Raw genomic sequence first — 19,098 nt, 5'->3', positions numbered from 1 at the left:
AAAAAAAAAACATCGACTTTGTAATGAAAAGCTAAATAGAATTTGAAGTGTTTTAACTTTGGAGGTTATTTGCTTTTGCTTGCATACAATTTTTTAATATGTATTTTGATCTTCCTACAGAAAATGGACATTCCAGCTAAATTGATTGTTTGTGGAATGACATCAAATGGTTTTACCATTGCAGACCCAGATGATAGAGGCATGTTGGATATGTGTGGCTTTGATACCGGAGCTCTGGATGTAATTCGAAATTTCACATTAGATGTGATTTAACCATAAGCACCAGCATGATCTAAGAGGTCCATTGCCATCAGTGATCTCGCTAAAAATATGTAGCTACTTCCCAGCTGATCTTACTTAATCCAGTGATGATAAGATGATAGTATAGGATGTGGGTATGTTACCAAAAAACAAAAACAAAAAGGAAGGAAAAATAAGATGAGCCCAAAGTTCTGTCTACTAAACTAGTTCTTGGGAAATAGCTTCAGCATACACTGTAGCTCCTTCTGTCTAACAGAGAACTTCTTATTGATAGATACCATAAAATAGTCAAACAGTTTTGCTGTGGTTAATAATTACATTTATACTTAAAAGAAGTAAGAGCCAAAAGTGTAAGTAGTTCCACATCATGTCACTTGTTTGAGAAGTGCTGAAAATTTTCTTAAATGTTTGCATTGGAAAAGGACAGCTTTGGTAATGTCCAAATACTCTGAAATGCACTGGACCATGTAACTGTGATGGAATATGAAATTCATCTGTAAATTTTTATACCAAGGGGTTTTTAAAAAAAAAAGACATTTGATTAAATTATGAATGAGTTTTACAGATTCCTTGGAGTTTTCTAAGATCACATAAATAGCAGCTTTCATACTCAATGAAAAAGATACTTTGAATCTGATATTTTTACACTTGTAGGATTGTTAACATTAACAAGAAACATGGTGGAGACCCCTGAGAAGAGACTATAAAGTTTGTGTCAGGTGAGGGTCTATCTGGTTTATGTTTTGTTTGTTTTGGTGCATTTTATTGCTGAGTGGGGCATGACTTCACAATTTTTGCTAAAATATAACATATCCACATGTAATTACACTTTTTTCTCACACTCTTAAATGAAAAGGACATACAATGTTTTAATCATTTAACTGCCCCACTCATAAATCCGAAAGTATGACCATTAGACTCTCAACTATAACCAGATTAGCTTTTTCCTTTAAAATAAATATCATTGTAATTACCTTTATTTTTTTAGCCTATTGTAAATGGGTTTTAGATATTTCCTAATTGTAAACATGTCAGTGACACATCTTTTTGTCCATTCATTTGTGACAAAACATTCTTTTTTGATAGTGTAAAAAAAATAATACAAGCTAGATCTTTCAGGTTTGAAAGTCAGCTTTTGAGTAACATATCACTAGTCTGTAAGAAAATTTTTTTCTATTTTATTTGTGTATAAACCTTTTCACTACACTAAAGTGCATTATTTTCTTAAGCAAATGTCCCTTCTTTCTAGGGTGGTTTAACCTACTGAAATGCCAATATCTCTGCTCATAATTACATCATGGTTGTTTAAGAGAACATAAAACTTCAACATTTATGTATTTTTCATAATAATGATTTATTGAGGATTTATAATGCTCTTCTCACTGTCATGGGAAAGTCAGACTAGTAAATGTAAATTATGGCCTTTTGTGTACTTAGGAATTACAGGTTTTGTTTGGAGCACAAAGGGGAAACTTTAGTAGTGTTAGAATTTGTGAAGAGATCTTCTGTTTTATAAGAAATTTGGGCTCTGGAAGTGACAAGAAAATGGTCCCTTTCAAACTTACTTGACATACTAATGCTGGCTCTATTACGTAGCCATTCCGCTGGTAGCAGTTTGCAAGTATGATTTATCGGAGATTTTTTTTGGTCAGCAAAGTAGTGCACACACCCCACTTCTGGTGTCATTCTGTTTTTAACCCTCTGCCAAGCATTGGATGTAAGGTGTTAGCTACATTTGATACATTAAAATATTATGTTCAGATTGAATTTAAAGTTTAAAGAGCCTAGTATATAATAGTATTTGGAGTTTCAAAGTAAACCCAAGATCTTAAATTAAAAATGACAACATGATCTAACTTTATTCCTAATAGAAATGTTAACTGGAATAAAGCATAAAAGTTTATTTCCTTCAGTTATGTACTGGTCATATAGTGCTTTTAGGTGTTCACAAGCTAATAGTAATATTCAGTCCATCAGAGAAGATTAGATGTCACCTTTTTGAAATATTTAGATACATACAATTAACTGGATTAGGGTAAGATTTAGGGAAGAAAAAAAATATAAAGGAGGCCATTATAGAAGGTAACTTTATTTTCAAATCATGAAATTTTAGAGCTGGAAGAAACCTTAGAAATTTTTAAAAGTTAATTTTTATCTGTAGCCTAGGGATCCAAGGTCTAAGAGAGTATGGCTTTGGAGCACTAAATCTAGCAATCTGGGCTCTTCATTCCCATTCCAGAATTCATCTCCCTACAAAATGGGTGACATAAAATTATTCAAGACTTTTATCTTTTTAGGTATTAGGAAATAATGTATATACATGATTGATTTAGTAGTAGAAACACAAATTGTGAACATGTATACTTTTATAGTTCATAGTAACTCTCAAGCACAATTAATGTCTTAATAACTTGTGTTGCTATATATAACATAGTCCTATAGAAAAAAATTTAAAACTTTACCTCATTATGAGTAAAATGTACCCAAGTGATAAAGAAGTTTTATTTTCTGAATTACTTTTAGGATTATTGCTACATTAACATTTACGGAAATGTTGCTTTTAAAATAAATCAATCCTAAGAAAAACAACTAAACTTTATTTCCTAGAAAATATGTAAATATTTTCAGGATATAGTTGTAATTAGTGAAACTAAAACTAATCTTAAAATCCTACCGTTCCTTATTAGTTGAAACCTCCTGAAAATTCCATTAACACTATTATATATTATTTAGTTTAGTTTTATGGGAACATTAGTGAGGAAGATGCCAGTGAATGGAATTTAGGGTTACCTCTTTAGAACCTCTTGCTTTATCTAATTTACTATGTGAATGTAGACAACCAATTTAACTTACCAATTTTGTTATCTTTAAAATGTAACCTAGATGATGATTGGATCTTAGAAGAATCAACTATTTAATATCTATATAGAAGTTTAAATTAGGAGGAGGGCTTGCAATACAAATTAGAAATTTTTTTAATTAAAAGCATTCTTCACAGGAGTTAATATATTTTGAACAAATGTTTAGAAAAATCATTCAATAGGCTCAATAATTTGTCATTTTAACAAATTTCCTGTTCTGAATGGGAAAATGTGAAAGAAAAATGTTTATAGTGAAGGTGAGTGTTGACTAAGAAGTCAGTATTCTCTGGTCAAGAGAAAGGAACACATTCCGAGTCTCAGATCCGCCTGGATAGACCTAGAAGAACAAACTTATAGTCTAAGTGAAGAAACTATTAATAAGCATTTGATTAATCTTTTAACAGGTAAATCCACAAATGATAGAATGTAATTTCATCAGGCTTTTCCCCTCATTTTATGAGATTTTGCAGAAATAATATAAGATCATTCTGGAAATTTAAGGCACAATTCCTGGATGAGTCAGAGGATCTGACATTTGAGTGCAGAACATTTTTAAAAGTACATCTAAACCGTAATTGAAGGGAAATCATTGTGATCACTTACTGGAAGTGCCGTAATTTGACCTAAAGATCTCATACCCACAAATAAAAATGTCTTAAAAAGTGATGCCCTTAGAGTAAGTTACCAAAAATGAATTTCTGTTCTTGTATACCACAGGTTTGGGGTGACTGGTTAAGGCAGTATCCTCTCTAGAGAAATGTCATACGAGCTCATGGTAAACATACACAAGGAAGAATTAGAAAGAAAAAAAAGATAACACTATGAATTTAGTTGTATTTACTGTACAGATTTTATTTAGTATTTTCCTATTATCTGCTCCCTAATCTTATTTGTTGGAAGATTACTTTTATACCTCATTTTTTCTTTTAAAATTACTTTATTCTCACATTTGTGTCCTCTGTTTCTCATCCTGCTCTTACCTGGGTAATAAAATGAATGACACAAAAATCACACATAGTTAGGTTTGGGATGAATCTTTTTGCAGATCTCCATTTGCTCAATATAGATTTAAGATCATATTTTTTCAAATTAATAATGGGCAGGTCTCTTGGAACAATAATTGGATTAGTATGTTTCCTCCCCAAATCAAGTTACATTGTATATCCTTCGTGTTAGATGTTTGCAGAAATTCTGTGGCCTTTGGGTAAGATTATTCAGCCATTGTTTGCAATTATAGATCTAATTTGCTCTTAGAAAAATAATTAACTGAATACTCTGAGCACATCTCCATGCTCATATTTCCATATAATGATCACTTTCAAATCTTTTATCTAAGTACTTCACTGAGCTTATATATACATCTTTTGTAGCATAAAAGATCTTGTAAATAACTTGTATTCACATTTAACATTTCTTTAATTGGTAAGTTTATTTGCTTTTGAAAAATTAGGAAGTTAATTTAAAATTCTATGGTAATATTTTTTCATGTAGAAATTTAATGTAGTTAAGCATACTGTTTGAATAAAATTATAATGTGACACATTTTCCTAAACCCTGAAAGTGTCAAATTATATTGGAAATTGGTAGAAAAATAAACTGAAGGAGTTACATTGCAACATCCTATTACTACAATTAAGGCATTTATTTTCAATGATTATGAATTTTGTAAATACAATGGAAATACACAAAAGCTGTTTCTGAGCCTAAAGAGATTTTTCCCTTTGCTTCTATTTAATTTAGCACCACCATGTATCATTAACTTTATGAACACAATTGATACTTAATTTTAAAATATATTTAGATTTCTGTACTTTTAGAAGTTCAGTTAGAAAACTGAACAAAACAAATGGTAAGTTAACTACATTTCTGCTGGTTTCACTTAACGAACACTTGGATTGTTGAGGTAGCAAATGAGGTAAAACCTTGCTATTTTATGTATTATTACCACATAAAATTGATAGAATATTGAAACTTGTTTAAAATACTTATTAGGCTTTATTTGCAATGTAAACTTTAGAATCTATATACAGCCAAATTAAGTTTAAAATATTATACAATGAATAGTAATCAAAAATGTTTCTGTTGCTCTATTATTTTAAATATGGACTATACGTAATGTGTCTTGGTATGACTAAACAAAGCTTTTGTAATGCATTTGAGTTACATTTCCTAACTTTATTGCCAGCTTCTGATAATGAAGAAATTCTCCAAAGGGATTGAAATCCTCTTTTTAAAAAAAATTGGTTGGGGGAAGGGTGTTATAATCTAGTTTGAAACTGTCCATTTGCTTTATATAAAGGCTTTGATTTCCATAAATGACCACTTACTATTTAAATTACACAGAATAATGCCTGCATAGAATAACATTTAAGTATGTAAGAGCCTTAAAGTGAAAAAAATGAATCTTCTGACTGCCTTAAAATATGACTAGCTCTCCAACAGGCATATTAGTTACTTTCCATAGGGTCTGTTCATTAAGTAATGCCTTAATAGTGTTAGTGTTTCTGAAGTACAGGAACTCTGAGGGTCTTTAGAGCTTTCATTGCATAATGAATGGAAATTTAACTGTTGAGTTTCATAACCTGATTGTACATTAGTAGTTTAAGCACCTATTAATAGGATAATCTGGGTACACTGATAAGTTCTACATACATGACTGTTAACATCACTAATACTTTGTGGTAGCTTAAGGTTTTTTATTGTTTGGTATAACAAATTATCCAAGAAGCTGGACTTTATGTAACATAATCTCCAAGGACCAAGCTGCATAAACACCATGAATGAAAAATAAGGGTGTACAGTTTCAAAAATGATTAATTTTTTGAGGGAATTTTTGAAACCAAAAGGCAAATACTGTTTCAAGCCTATAAGCAAATTCATTCAAAGAAGTGAATACAGTTGTAAAACATTGCAATTGTTGCAATAAAGAGTATCCAGGCCAGTGATTTGTTTAATTACATTCACATTTTTACATTCACTTTGCCTTTCAAAGCAGGAATATTTTATAAAATTGAAAGAAAACTTTAAATTGTCAAGCTGGTGCTTAAGGATACAAAGTTTGATTTATACAACTTTCATTTCAAAGGAAGGGACCCTGGAAAGCGGGGTGGGAGGGTTCTTAGCTCTGTTGATAAACTTACTGATGCTTTGTTGAGTCTTCCAAGTTTTCACTGTAAATAATATACCTAACAATATAATTTTGCTGTTTTTCTGATAGAAAATGGATGAAATACTAAAGAATTAAATTTATTTCATGATAAAAGTTTTCACCAATACTGTGAAATTTTGACTTTCTCTCCTTTTCTAGCCTTGCAAAATGCCATACTGAATACATCATTTTAGACATGGGGTACAGACACACTGCGGGAACGGTTTCTAGTCAACTGTATTGTAGAAATTGATAGACACACCAAATAAACTCTATGCACATCAAATAATTGTCTTTATTTCTTCAACGAACTAAGAATTTTAAGGTTATATAATATGTCTTATAAAAGCTAAGGCACTTAGTAATGTTATCATACTTGAATAAGATGAAATTAAAGTTTGATAATTAACACTGGCTTTATAATGCCTCTAATTGTATATAATTATATTTAAAATACATGTGGTTGAGGATTCTTTTGTAGATCTCTGGATTTAACCAAAGTGCACATTCTAAAGGAGTTTTAAAATAGTTTTCTTTCGTGAAAAAATTACTCAGAGTTACCTTTGGGAAAAGAGTAAGTTACATCAGAATGCACCTACGAAGAATTTGGACATTTTTGTTGACTTTATAGTTCTCTATTTCAAGATGACTGTCATTATATGAAGAAAGATCACAAGTTACACATGTCTTCACAGATGAGAAAACTAGACTTAAGAAGTAATTAACAATATTAAACCTTATCAAGAAGACGTGACTTAAAAAATACTGTTCAAATGCTAATTTTTATATTAGTAAACAATCCAGATACATTAAGACAAAATACCCCTTTTTTTTTCTTAACAGCTTTCCAGCTTCCCTAGTAGCTATGTTGTTGATTCAAGTATAAATTGATCAGTGATAAAATGAGAAACAAAGGGCCCATGTTTTTAATATTGGTAGGCTACAGCAAACTGTATTTTTCTTTTTTTTTTTTTTTTTTTTAAATTTTTTTTTTCAACGTTTTTTATTTATTTTGGGGACAGAGAGAGACAGAGCATGAACGGGGGAGGGGCAGAGAGAGAGGGAGACACAGAATCGGAAACAGGCTCCAGGCTCTGAGCCATCAGCCCAGAGCCCGACGCGGGGCTCGAACTCACGGACCGTGAGATCGTGACCTGGCTGAAGTCGGACGCTTAACCGACTGCGCCACCCAGGCGCCCCCAAACTGTATTTTTCATATCGTAACATGAAAAATTAAATAGACGGGGGTGCCTGGGTGGCTCAGTCGGTTAAACGTCCGATTTCAGCCCAGGTCATGATCTCACGGTTTACAGGTTCAAGCCCTGTGTCGGGTTCTGTGCTGACAGCCAAGAGCCTGGAGCCTGCTTCAGATTCTGTCTCCATCTCTCTCTGCCCCTCCCCCACTGTGCTCTGACTCTCTGTCTCTTAAACACTTAAAGAAATTCTTACATAATAATGTTCTCTGAAAAGAGAAGGTATAATCACTGTTAACTGCTAGTTAACAGTTAATTAGCCCATTTCAGTTAAAACTAAAAGTCTTGGAGGGGGGTGGAGGGAGGGGGGGAGCGGAGCCTGGGTGGCTCAGTTGGTTAAACGTCATGCTCTTGGTTTTGGCTCAGGTTGTGATCTTGCAGTTTCAAGGGTTTGAGCCCCTCGTCAGGCTCCACACTGACACTTAAGAGCCTGCATGGGATTCTCTGTCCCCATGCTCTCTGCCCCTCACCCACTCATGCTGTCTCTGTCTCCCTTGAAAAAAATAAATTAGAAAAAAAACTAAAAGTCTTGGTCAAACAGGATTGGCATGTCAGGGCAGCTGCTCAGTCCCCAAGGCTGCCCCTCAAACCCCCACTTCAGATACCAATCTGCCTGACATTGGTTGTCATCTGTTATTCTGACTGACCAGCTATAGATGGGGGTTCCAAGAACCCAGTCCCTGGGACAACTGATTTGCTAGAAAGTTCACAACTCAGAGAAACATTTTACTTACTAGATTACTGGTGTGGCTTTTTTGTTTATTTGAGAGACAGCGTGCTAGCAGGGAAGTGGTAGAGAGAGGGGGAGAGAGAATCCCAAGCAGGCTCTGCACTGGCAGCACAGAGCCCAACTCGGGGTTCAATCTCATGAACAGTGAGATCATGACCTGAGCTGAAACCAAGAGTTGGACATTTAACTAACTGAGCCAGCCAGGTGCCCCATTTACTGGTCTATTTTATTTTTTTTAATTTTTTTTTTCAACGTTTTTTTTTTTTTTTTTTTTTTTTTTGGGACAGAGAGAGACAGAGCATGAACGGGGGAGGGGCAGAGAGAGAGGGAGACACAGAATCGGAAACAGGCTCCAGGCTCCGAGCCATCAGCCCAGAGCCTGACGCGGGGCTCGAACTCACGGACCGCGAGATCGTGACCTGGCTGAAGTCGGACGCTTAACCGACTGCGCCACCCAGGCGCCCTTTACTGGTCTATTTTAAAAGGACATAGCAAGGGGGGCGCCTGGGTGGCTCAGTCAGTTGAGCGTCTGATTTTGGCTCAGGTCATGATCTCACAGTTCATGAGTCGAAGCCTCACAGGCTCTCTGCTGTCAACATGGAGCCCACTTCAGATCCTGTCCCCTTTTGTGCACCTCTCCCGCTCACTCTTCTCAAAAATAAACATTTAAAAAATAATAAGTAAAAGCACACAGCAAGAACAGCCAGGTGAAAGAGATACAGGGCAAGGTACGGGGAAAGGGTGGGAGCTTCTGTCCTCTTTCTGCACACGTTACTCTCCCTGAATGTCCACGTGCTCACCAACCCGGAAGTTCTGCAAACCCTGTCCTTTGGGTTTTTTATAGAGGCTTCATCGCATAGTCATGATCAGTTAAATCACTGGCCAATGAGGGCAATCAATGTCCAGTCCCTCTCCCTCTCCTACAGTGTAGGAAAGTTCCTACACTGTAATCACAGGGTTGGTTCTCCTGGCAACCAGACCCCATCCTTACGGGTGTTCCCAAAAGTCTTCTCATTAACATAACACCTTTATGGCTCTTTATGGCAGCAAATTCCAAGGGTTTTAGGGTCTGTATGCCAGGAATGGGATTAAGACCAAATACATATTTCCTATTGTAAATTACAATAACACACAGGTAACAAGTATATTTTCTCTACTCTCTAACAAAAATTTTACAACATAGCAAATGTAAAATTTCTCATGACGTAATGCAGAATAAAGGACTAAAGGACATTCCATTCTCTGTTCCATTCCAGCGTTGTAATTTACCATATGAGAATGAAATAGTCCAAATTCTTGTTTTATCAAGGTCTCCTAATGGCAATTTAATAAGTCCATGGAGGAAGCATCATTGATGGCTTATAGCCAAAAAAGCTATCAGCTGTCTTCTGCAGAACTATCCCAGATTCCTTGGCCCAGCTAGACCAGAAAGCAAAAGCACTCTTCTCTTACAGTGCATTGTCCTCCCACCTTTGAGAAGTTTTCTCTTCCCAGCATCTGGCAATCTGCCCTGGTGACTCTGTGGGATCAGCCAGGAAAATGCTTCCTAGGAAGTGCACTTAAAAAATTCTTGTTGAGGGGCACCTGAGTGCCTCAGTCAGTTAAGCGTCTGACTTCAGCTCAGGTCATGATCTCATGGTTCGTGAGTTTGAGACCTGTGTCAGGCACTGTGCTGACAGCTCAGAGCCTGAAACCTGCTTCGGATTCTGTGTCTCCCACTCTCTTTGCGTCTCTCCTGCTCGTGCTCTCTTTCAAAAATAAATAAACATTTAAAAAAAAATTTTTTTAACTCTTGTTGATAAGCTTGAAACAGGGATGTGATTAATAAAGTATCCAAAATATTTTTAATTATTCTAAAATAAGACTTCCAAAAGATATATCTTATTACTAAGATATAGTTTGAATCGGTCACAGAATCGAAGACTATCTACATCAGAAATTACTAGAGGGACAGCGTAACCTCCTACCCCATACTTTGATCTCTTATGGAACATTTCCAACACCCTTTCGACACAGTTTGGAAAGCAGAACTTTCCACCTTACAATAAATCTCAAGTACATTTCTGAACTATTTCAAAAGTTCATTTTCATAAAATGCTGAAATCTTCCTCCTTATAATTTCTTCCCCTTAGGTACAGTTCTGTTCCCTGGAACTACTGAGTCATTAAAGGAGTAATTTGGTTTCTCTGAAATAAACTTCATTCCATCTGACAAATTTAATATATTTCTCTTACCCTAGAAGTACAAAGTGTGAAGGTTTGTCTCAATATAGTACAAGGATATCCCTACTGAGCTGACAACCATAACTGGGAGAACCTTACATTTTAAAGAGAAAAATTACAAAGCAGTCCTCACCACTGAAAGCCATAAAAGGTAAGGAATTAACTCCTTCTGAATACTACACAGAATAAAGAATCCCAAATGCTTAGCTTCTAGCTCTTGGTTGTAAAATTCATATATAAATTCCTAAAGGCTTTTTTTTTTTTTTTTTTTTTTTTTTTTAAGTAGTCTCCACATCTGGAGTGGAGCCTAACACGGGGCTTGAACCCATGACCCTGACATAAAGACCTGAGCCGACATCAAGAGTCAGACACTTAACCAACTGAGCCACCCAGGTGCCCCCATATTTAAATTCCTAATAAAATACATTCTCTCCTCATCTTTTGATACAACTCCACCCCTTTAGTTTTAAATGTCATCCCCTTTGCTCAAGAATTGGCAAGTAGAAAGAAGAGATTTCCACAGCAATTTATTGCTCATTAGTTTTAGAACTTTCCCATAAAGATAATTTACATTTTTAAAACATCCTCAAACATTTAAAAGGCATTATCAGGCATGATCATTTTAAATCACTAACATTTTACTAGCAACATTATAAGCACCTACATCACTGAAATTCTTTCCTCTTACTTTTTTTTAAATAACACTGATGAACTAGTGGAAGCAGTTTCCCTTCTTTGTGAAGCCTATGAGTGTCAGTTGCACCTCCAATAAAAGTTCCATTGACAAATATTCTTGGTACCTGTTGGATAAACAAAAGATTAGGTCATCACTCTCTTGTTAGAAGTATAAGACCATTTCACATAATAATAGACCCTCACACTCTGGGTACTTTTATACCCCAGATGTCAGACTACCCTCTTTCACAAAGTATGTACTTAAATCTTCACAACCCTTGAGGTAGGTACTATTTTTAGCCTTATTTTGGAGGGAAATGAGGCACAGGAACTTGTCCAAAGTCACAATGATAGTAAATGACAGAGCTAAGATTTAAATCTAGGGCAATCTGACACTTAAGCCCCTCCTTCTAATTGCTATGGCATATAAAAGGTAAAATAATAGTCTATAGTTATTGTTTTACGTTTAGGTGGTTCTTTCGTAGGTGGTTCTTTGTTTACTAAAAGGGAAGATATGCTATTAAACATCTTCCATGCAAACAGAAACAAAAAGGGAAATGGCAACATTGTATATTTTCCTGACAATGCATTTCACTGAAAAAAATGCATATTACTGGACAAATTTCAGGAATCTAAAAACATGAAGAACTAAAGCACTCCTATTAGCACAGTACCTGAAGACTGACCCCTGGTCTGTACTGTTCAAGTAAAGGGAGGAAGGATTTCATCTTCGGAGCTCCAGAAGGACCTTAAGGATTCACAAACACTCATGACAACACTATCACCCCACTCTTCCAGTCAAAACACACACACTCACACACACACCACGCCAAGAATAAAAATAAAATGAATAAACTCTGCTGTATCCAGTCTCTGAATCTTGTTCCCAGATCTGCCATTTCTTTATCAACACAAAATTCTTAGAGGATGAGTGAACACCTGGCCCACTTTTCCTCACCCAACAGTCCAGGCTCTAGGTGACCCAAGTCACCACCTATCTGGGGTAGAAAAGCACCACCAAAGATATACTCACGGTTCTTTCACCGGTCATTTTGTAGAGAGCATCTTGAAATTGACTTCCATGTTCAAGCATGTCCAATTCCACTACTTTATAGTTAACATTCATGTCATGGAAAAGTTTTTTCGCCATCGTACAGTAAGAACAAGATGTTTTTGAGAAAATCACCACACAATTATCAGAAATTGTTTCCTGAAGTCAAACAAACAAACAATTATTTTAATTCTAGGCATTAACTCCTGGAAAGAAATGATGATTATAGTGGAAAGGGTATGGATTCTGGAGTCTCATTACACAGTGCTCAAACTAAGCCCCATCATCTATTTTCTTATCTGTAATATTGAGAATATTATTCATTTCCAAGGGATGTTTTTAGGTCAAAAGGATGTAACAGATGGAAAGCTGGCATGGAGTGATAACAATAATCACAGCCCATTCATATCCAGCAAACATGTCTGTGTGCCAGACACAATTCTTAACACCTAACCTTTACTAGCTCATTTAAGCCTCATTATAATCCTGAGATAAGGTCCAGTTATTATCTCTACTTTACGGATGGGGAAAGTGAGACACAGAGGAAACTAAGTGACTTACTCATAGTCCTCATCTAATAAGAGTTGGAAAGCTGGGATTTGAATCTAGGCAAATTAATTCTACAGTCCAGGCACTTAAACTCTGTTACCTTGCCTCTTAAATACTCAGTAGGTATTCAGAAGTTAACTCCTTACCGTCTTTAACTTTTAATGGTGAGGACTGACACATGATTTCTCTTTAAAATGTAAGGCTTTGGGGCACCTGGGTGGCTCAGTCAGTTAAGCAGCCGACTCTTGACCTTGGCTCAGGTCATGATCTCACAGTTTATGAGTTCAAGCCCAGCATCAGGCTCTGCACTGTTGGTGCAGAGCCTGCTTGGGATTCTGTCTCTCCTTCCTTCTCTGTCCCTCCTCTGCTTGTGCTCTTTCTCAAAATAAGTAAATAAGCTTAAAAAACAAACAAACAAACAAAAACAGCCTACCCCTCAACTTCCACTCCTTCCCGTATATCTTTATAGTAAAAAACAAAAACAAAAAGACAAAACAAAAAAAAAATCTTATTACAGTATTGATAAGGCCTTCTTACACTGTTGTTCCTGGAAAACCCACTACCAGAAATGCTGATTCAACGGGTTTCATGCAGAAGTCAGAAACTACTTTTAAAAGGGGCGCCTGGGTAGTTCTTGATTTCGGCTCAAGTCATGATCTCAAGGTTCGTGAGTTCACGCCCCACATCAGTCTCTGCACTGACCATGCGGAGTCTGCTTGGGATTCTCTCCCCTGCTTGTGCATGTGTGCTCTCTCTTGCTCACTCTCTCTCAAAATAAATAAACAAACTTTAGAAAATAAATTTAAAAAAAAAAGAAACTATTAAAAAAAAAAGTCCCAGATGATTCTAAGATCAGCCTGGTCTGGAAACAACTCTCCAGGCCTTTATCACAAAGACCAAGAGACTTTGCTATGCATTTGTGTCACCTGTGAAATTTGTTTTCTTTTTTGTCTCTAAATATTTGAATGTCCAGGTCCTTCAAGAGATTCTGAACAGACAGGTCTAGCACCGAAGCATCTGTCTAACTTGTTCTTATGTGGGTCATAAGCAACACCTTCAAGATGAAAGCCAAAAATCAAAGGGTAGAGTACCCAGGCAAAGTAATTCTAAAGGTACATCCATCCTTTGGTGTCAGAAGGATTTTAAGGCACAGTCTAGCTACCTGCAAATGGGTTTACTTTTATGCTTTGTCTTCTGCTTATTCATAATATTTAGTATAGAAGTCTGTCTCGGGGAAAGCCAGTCACACTGGAAATGTATTAATGAATCTATGTTATAGGTGAGAAAATTGAGGCTGACAAGTTAACAATCTAGGATTTTACCCAACCTGTCCCAACACCAAACCCAGTGTGCTCTTTCCTCCACCATGCTGCCTGAGGTTATAGGCACACTGAAACCATCATTTAGAGGGAGCTGAGCATGCAGTAAAAACAGTGAAGAGATTCCAAAGTGAGTTGAAACTCAAGATGACAGTGACAGTTCCTCGAGTGATCCTTCTCACCTTCTCTCAAGCTCAACCTTGCTAAGTTTTCATGATTTTGTATTCTTTTCAAAGAGGCAATTCCCTCACAACAGGTTTCCAACATTGCTGTTACATTCATCAGCTGTTTTTTAGCCAAATAAATTAAAGGCAGAAATGTTTATATGTGGTGGTGGTTGGTGGTGAAGAACAGAAAAAGATAAACATGAGTATGTGTTGTAGACTCCAAGGGAAGAAAAACATACAACAAGAGAAGTTTTCTGAGGCAAAATTAACTGGGGCTTGCAGTGAAAGAGAGGAAAATAGTACACAGCAGCACACGGTGTTCCTGAGGGGATCATTTATAGAGTAACTACGGCATACAAAGTTCTGTGTTAGGGAAGAAAGCTGTTAAACAGCTTCCCAGGCCAAAATCAAACACAATCCCTAGCCAAAAACAGCTTGACTGCTATCAAGAGTAGACCTGAGTTAGGTCTGATGGAAAGGAGGAGCTAACTTCACAGATCCAACTTAGAGGGAGTAAAGGCTCTATTAATAATAAATCTCATAAATTGTGACTACCAAAATGATCTAGAACTTTCCTGCCACATGGATTATTTTGAGAGCAGATTTTAAAATATATACTTAGTAATTCATTTGCTGAACTATGTCAGTTCGGATACTGAAAAAGCACATTAAATGTGTAAGACATAATTCTTTTTCCACACAGGAAAGTTTTTTCCTACATCTCCCACATCACTCACTTGAATCTGATTCACAGGAGCAGTTGCTGACTTCCCCAAAGATGATGATGTGCTGTTCCCCATCCTAAAAAGAATTTTAAAAGGCAATGTAGCTTTAAACATTAAAGATAACATATCATTAAAGACAATATATCAGACGAGATCCATTTGAATAAAACCTGATATGCAGATATAGATCCAAATCTATGAAACAGAAAAAATAATTTTACTTATTATTAGTACAAAATATCAGTTTACAAAGTATTTGTTTACTAAAACCAAAAAGGACTGTGTGCTTCTCTAACTAGCCTCCTAATGTCCTTAATTATTTGGTTAAGTCGCATTTACTGTGTTTAAAGCCTGGTGCACTCTTATTTCTGAACACCAAATTTCAAACAGACTGTCCTAAAGACTGACCTTATGACCTGACCATTAGTTTAAAAATACAGTTCCCATTTTCTTATTAAAACATGCTAAATCTCCATGCACACTCTGTGAAACAGAGAATCTACAAAGATTCAAAGATTTTAAGGAAACTAAGGTATCTCAACCACAACATCCATAACTGCAACTTTCCCAATCCGTAAAATGGGAATAATAGTCACTCCTGCATCAAAGGGTTTTATGAAGATTAAATGAATTGATAAAAAGTAGAACAGTGCCTTGATCACAGTAAATGTTCAATAACGTTTAACATTACTAATATTATTCCCTAATTACAGGGATCCTCTAGATATTTATTATCGAAAACCTAGCTGCTGGGAGCTTGTAAAAGGGGCATTCATTGTAACAGGAATATAGTCACTAAAAATTGACTAGTTTTGTATCACCAAATCTCTATGCCTATGCCTAAAACCTTTACCCATCCACCTATCTTTCATCATCAGCCAGGCCTTACTGCATTGTCCAAACCATATCCAGCATCCGGATGCAAACTAATTAGAGTAAAATTACAAATCTTACAAAAGAATCATAAAATAATCCAGGTTTCAAAAGAGAATTACTCAAATTATATAAAGATTAAGAGAGTAAGATAAAGAATTGAAGCTTCAAATATTTCAAAAAAAATTTTCCTTACCATTATGTTGCAAAACTCAAGTTTTGATAGAAAAAAAATCTCCCTCTAAACATTTCATTCATTCACTGTGAGTGTTAAAATTTAAATGTTGGGGGCATCTAGCTGGCTCAGTCGGCAGAGCATGTGATTCTTGATCTTGGGGTTGTGAGTTTCAGCCCCACATCAAGGCATAGAACTTACTTCAAAAAAAAAAAAATAGATTTTTATATGTTATCCTTGGAGGATGAGTAACTGATCTATATAGCCATGCCTATGCACTTAGAATAAGGATGCTATAGCAAACATCACCTTCAGTAATTACAAAAAGTTAGAGGCAGAGACCACTCCAAGGGAACATTATAACATTAGAACGCCCCAATGTTTACAATCTATTATTCCTTGCTTCCCAATGGTTGGCAAGGAAATATTTAAAACAAAAAGGGCCTGTGCACTTATCTCAGGAAAGGGTTAGGAGTAGCAAACTAGGGAGACTGCAGCCAACTTAGGAAGACAGCAGAGGGTGCAAATCAAGAAAAAAGCAGGCTGAGTTCCTGGAGCCTAAACCAGGGGGGAAAAGAGGGGCAGGGGCAGTAAGTAGCACTGACCTGGACCTAAGAAGGTGCTTTAATATAATAAATCAGTAACCTGTCTGGTTTATCAACTAAGAAAACAAGTTCCATTCATCTCCAGTCCCACATCTAATTGTCATCCCCAAAACATCTATTACAATATTTACTATTGAAGCAGTTCCAACAGAACCTTCACAGGAATGTTTCCTTGGGGAGTGAGAGGAGTTAGGAGGTGCATCTGAAATACCACCCTCTACCCACCCAAATAAAATAAGTTTCTGGAAAGCAACTTTCTCCTCCAATTCTGGTTAAGCTTGGCAAAAGTTATTACCCAATAAAGAAAAGGACATCAACTGAGAAGTGCACAAGCAACTTTTCACTTCAGTACTCATGTACCCACTCGCCAGAACACATTTATGGAGCACCTACTAGATACTAAGTAGGCAAAATGCTAAATGCTCCAGGAATACATATCATTGGAAACAAACACCCAAGGACCTGTCAGTCAAAGAATTAATACCATGTGATTAGTGATTAGCACCTTCCCAAGTGGGTCACCAACTTAGCCAATAAAGTTAATCAAAAGTTCCTGGAGTCTTGGGGCGCCTGGGTGGCTCTGTCAGTTAAGCGTTAGGACTCTTGATTTTGGCTCAAGTCATGATCTCAGAGTTCATGGGATGGAGACCCACCTGGGACTCTATATTGACCACATGGAGCCTGCTTGGGATTCTCTCTCTCTCTCTCTCTCTCTCTCTATCTCAAAATAAATAAACATTAAAAATAAGAAGTCTGGGGTGCCTGGGTGGCTCAGTCAGTTGAGCGTCCGACTTCAGCTCGGGTCATGATCTCACAGTCTGTGAGTTCGAGCCCTGCGTTGGGCTCTGTGCTGACAGCTCAGAGCCCGGAGCCTGTTTCAGATTCTGTGTCTCCCTCTCTCTCTGACCCTCCCCCATTCATGCTCTGTCTCTCTCTGTCTCAAAAATAAATAAACGTTAAAAAAAAATTAAAAAAAAAAATAAGAAGTTTGTGGAGTCTTGCAGAACTGGTCGGAGTTACCACACCAAGTAAGCAGAAAGAGACTCCAAGACAGAAGGATGGATGCACCGTGGCAGGCACAGATATGCCAGCTGGCAGAACCACCTTGGAGCAGCCGCGGGGGCCTGTGGGTGACACAGCATCAGCCCAGGCAGTGGATCCTCCACAGCACTGGGGAAGTACAAGGAAAGCAATCCTCGGTCTAGCCAGAGGCGACATCAGCCTAAGTCACGATCCCCATCCTCAAACACTTGGCCATTTAGCAAGGAAGCGGCTCCTTCACTTCCTGCAGCAGCCTTGCCAGATTTAGTTAGCAAATAAAAATGCAGAACGCTCGATTATATTAGAACTTCATATAAAAGAGCAAGTGACTGTTTAGTCCAAGTATGATTCGTGCAACGTCTGGGATACACTAAGACTAAACAAATATTCTCTGTTTATCTGAAATCCCAATTTATTATACGGGGGGGGGGGGGGGGGGGGAAGGAGGGCAAGTGACCACGACTCGGGTATTTCCATCCTAAGACTCACAGGAGCCGTCAGTCAACACAACCGCTTAGGGCACCATTCTCCCCCCACCCTTCCTGAGCTCCCGCCACTTTCGAGGGCCCCCCACCCCGGCGCCAGGGGAAGAGGCCCCCGCGCCCACCGCTTGGTCCAGACCCCCGCGAGGCCTCCGCGCCACGCCAACCCCGTACCCGGAGGCCGCAGCTCCGGCCGCCTGGCCGAGCTGGCGCGCGGAGCCGCTCCCGCGCCGGATCAGCCGCGTCCCCGGCAGCGCCGCGCGCCACCAGGACATGATCGGAGCGCCGGCCCGCGGTAAGCGGAGAGCGCGGCGACCGCGGCCGCGGAGAGCCCGCCTCCGCCGGCGGGTCCTACCTCCGCACGCCCGGCCCCTGCTCCGCCGAGCCCGCCTCGCCCCGCCCCGCCGGGCTGCCCGCGCCGCCGCCGGTCTCATCGGCGCGGCCGCGCGCGTGCTCCCAAGCCCCGCGGCCCCAGAGCGCAGAGTCGGGGTCAGCGCGGCCCACGTGTAGTTAAACAGCCGTGCAGGCCCACGCGACGCCTCCCCTGCTGGCCTCGAGGGTTCGGCCCTGCCCCACACCTGTTTCTTTAGGGGGTTAGGGACGCTCATGGAGACTCACTGGCCGGTGGAAACAGCGCGTCGGGACTGTAGCCAACATCCTGGCGAAACGGAGAAGAAAAAAAAGACTGAAAGAGAATCGAAGTGCTTGGGATGTTTACATAAAGATGGTAGCGTCATCGCAACTTCCGGTCGGACAGGTGTGCCTCTGTCGGTGAAGTGAGGGCCTATGTCCTCTTAAAGCTAGGTACTGATCAGGAACCCATATGAATCGTGTGACTGTGAGGTTTACATCCAGAATTGAAAGAAAAAAGGAACCGAACGCAGAACGTTCATTCCAAAGAAAACAAAAATTGTGTTTATAAAAAAAGTGAAAGAACATAAAACTTGAAATAGTTCGGAGG

The 19,098-nt window shown here is 38.1% G+C and overlaps 2 protein-coding genes across 10 annotated transcripts in view; one reads left to right on the top strand and one right to left on the bottom strand.

Moving 5' to 3' along the window:
* The window catches only part of RO60 (Ro60, Y RNA binding protein), a 21,128-nt gene extending 19,721 nt beyond the window's left edge, over positions 1–1,407 (top strand). For all 3 annotated transcript variants that reach the window (XM_058701440.1, XM_058701442.1, XM_058701441.1), the window contains one exon: positions 121–1,407. In XM_058701440.1, coding sequence (XP_058557423.1) covers positions 121–273 — 153 coding nt within the window. In that variant the 3' untranslated portion in view covers positions 274–1,407. The remainder of the gene's footprint in view (positions 1–120) is intronic.
* Positions 1–19,098, bottom strand: part of GLRX2 (glutaredoxin 2) — a 20,956-nt gene extending 1,858 nt beyond the window's left edge. For 2 of the 7 annotated variants that reach the window (XR_009254353.1, XR_009254354.1), the window contains exons 1-4: positions 18,312–18,530; positions 14,974–15,037; positions 12,184–12,360; positions 11,164–11,275 (exon numbers count right to left, since the gene is read on the bottom strand). Coding sequence is in view for 3 of the 7 variants with exons in the window: in XM_058701449.1 (XP_058557432.1) it covers positions 11,141–11,275; positions 12,184–12,360; positions 14,974–15,037; positions 18,312–18,412 (477 nt within the window). In the remaining 4 variants the exon portion in view is untranslated. Of the gene's footprint in view, positions 1–10,985; positions 11,276–12,183; positions 12,361–14,973; positions 15,038–18,262; positions 18,643–18,755 lie in introns of those variants that run through there. The other 5 variants (XR_009254355.1, XR_009254356.1, XM_058701448.1 and 2 more) reach the window with 5 other exon arrangements.

The sequence above is a fragment of the Neofelis nebulosa genome, chromosome 15 (assembly GCF_028018385.1).
Source record: "Neofelis nebulosa isolate mNeoNeb1 chromosome 15, mNeoNeb1.pri, whole genome shotgun sequence".
NCBI classification, from domain to species: domain Eukaryota; kingdom Metazoa; phylum Chordata; class Mammalia; order Carnivora; family Felidae; genus Neofelis; species Neofelis nebulosa.
This window is presented reverse-complemented; position numbering and strand designations above follow the sequence as displayed.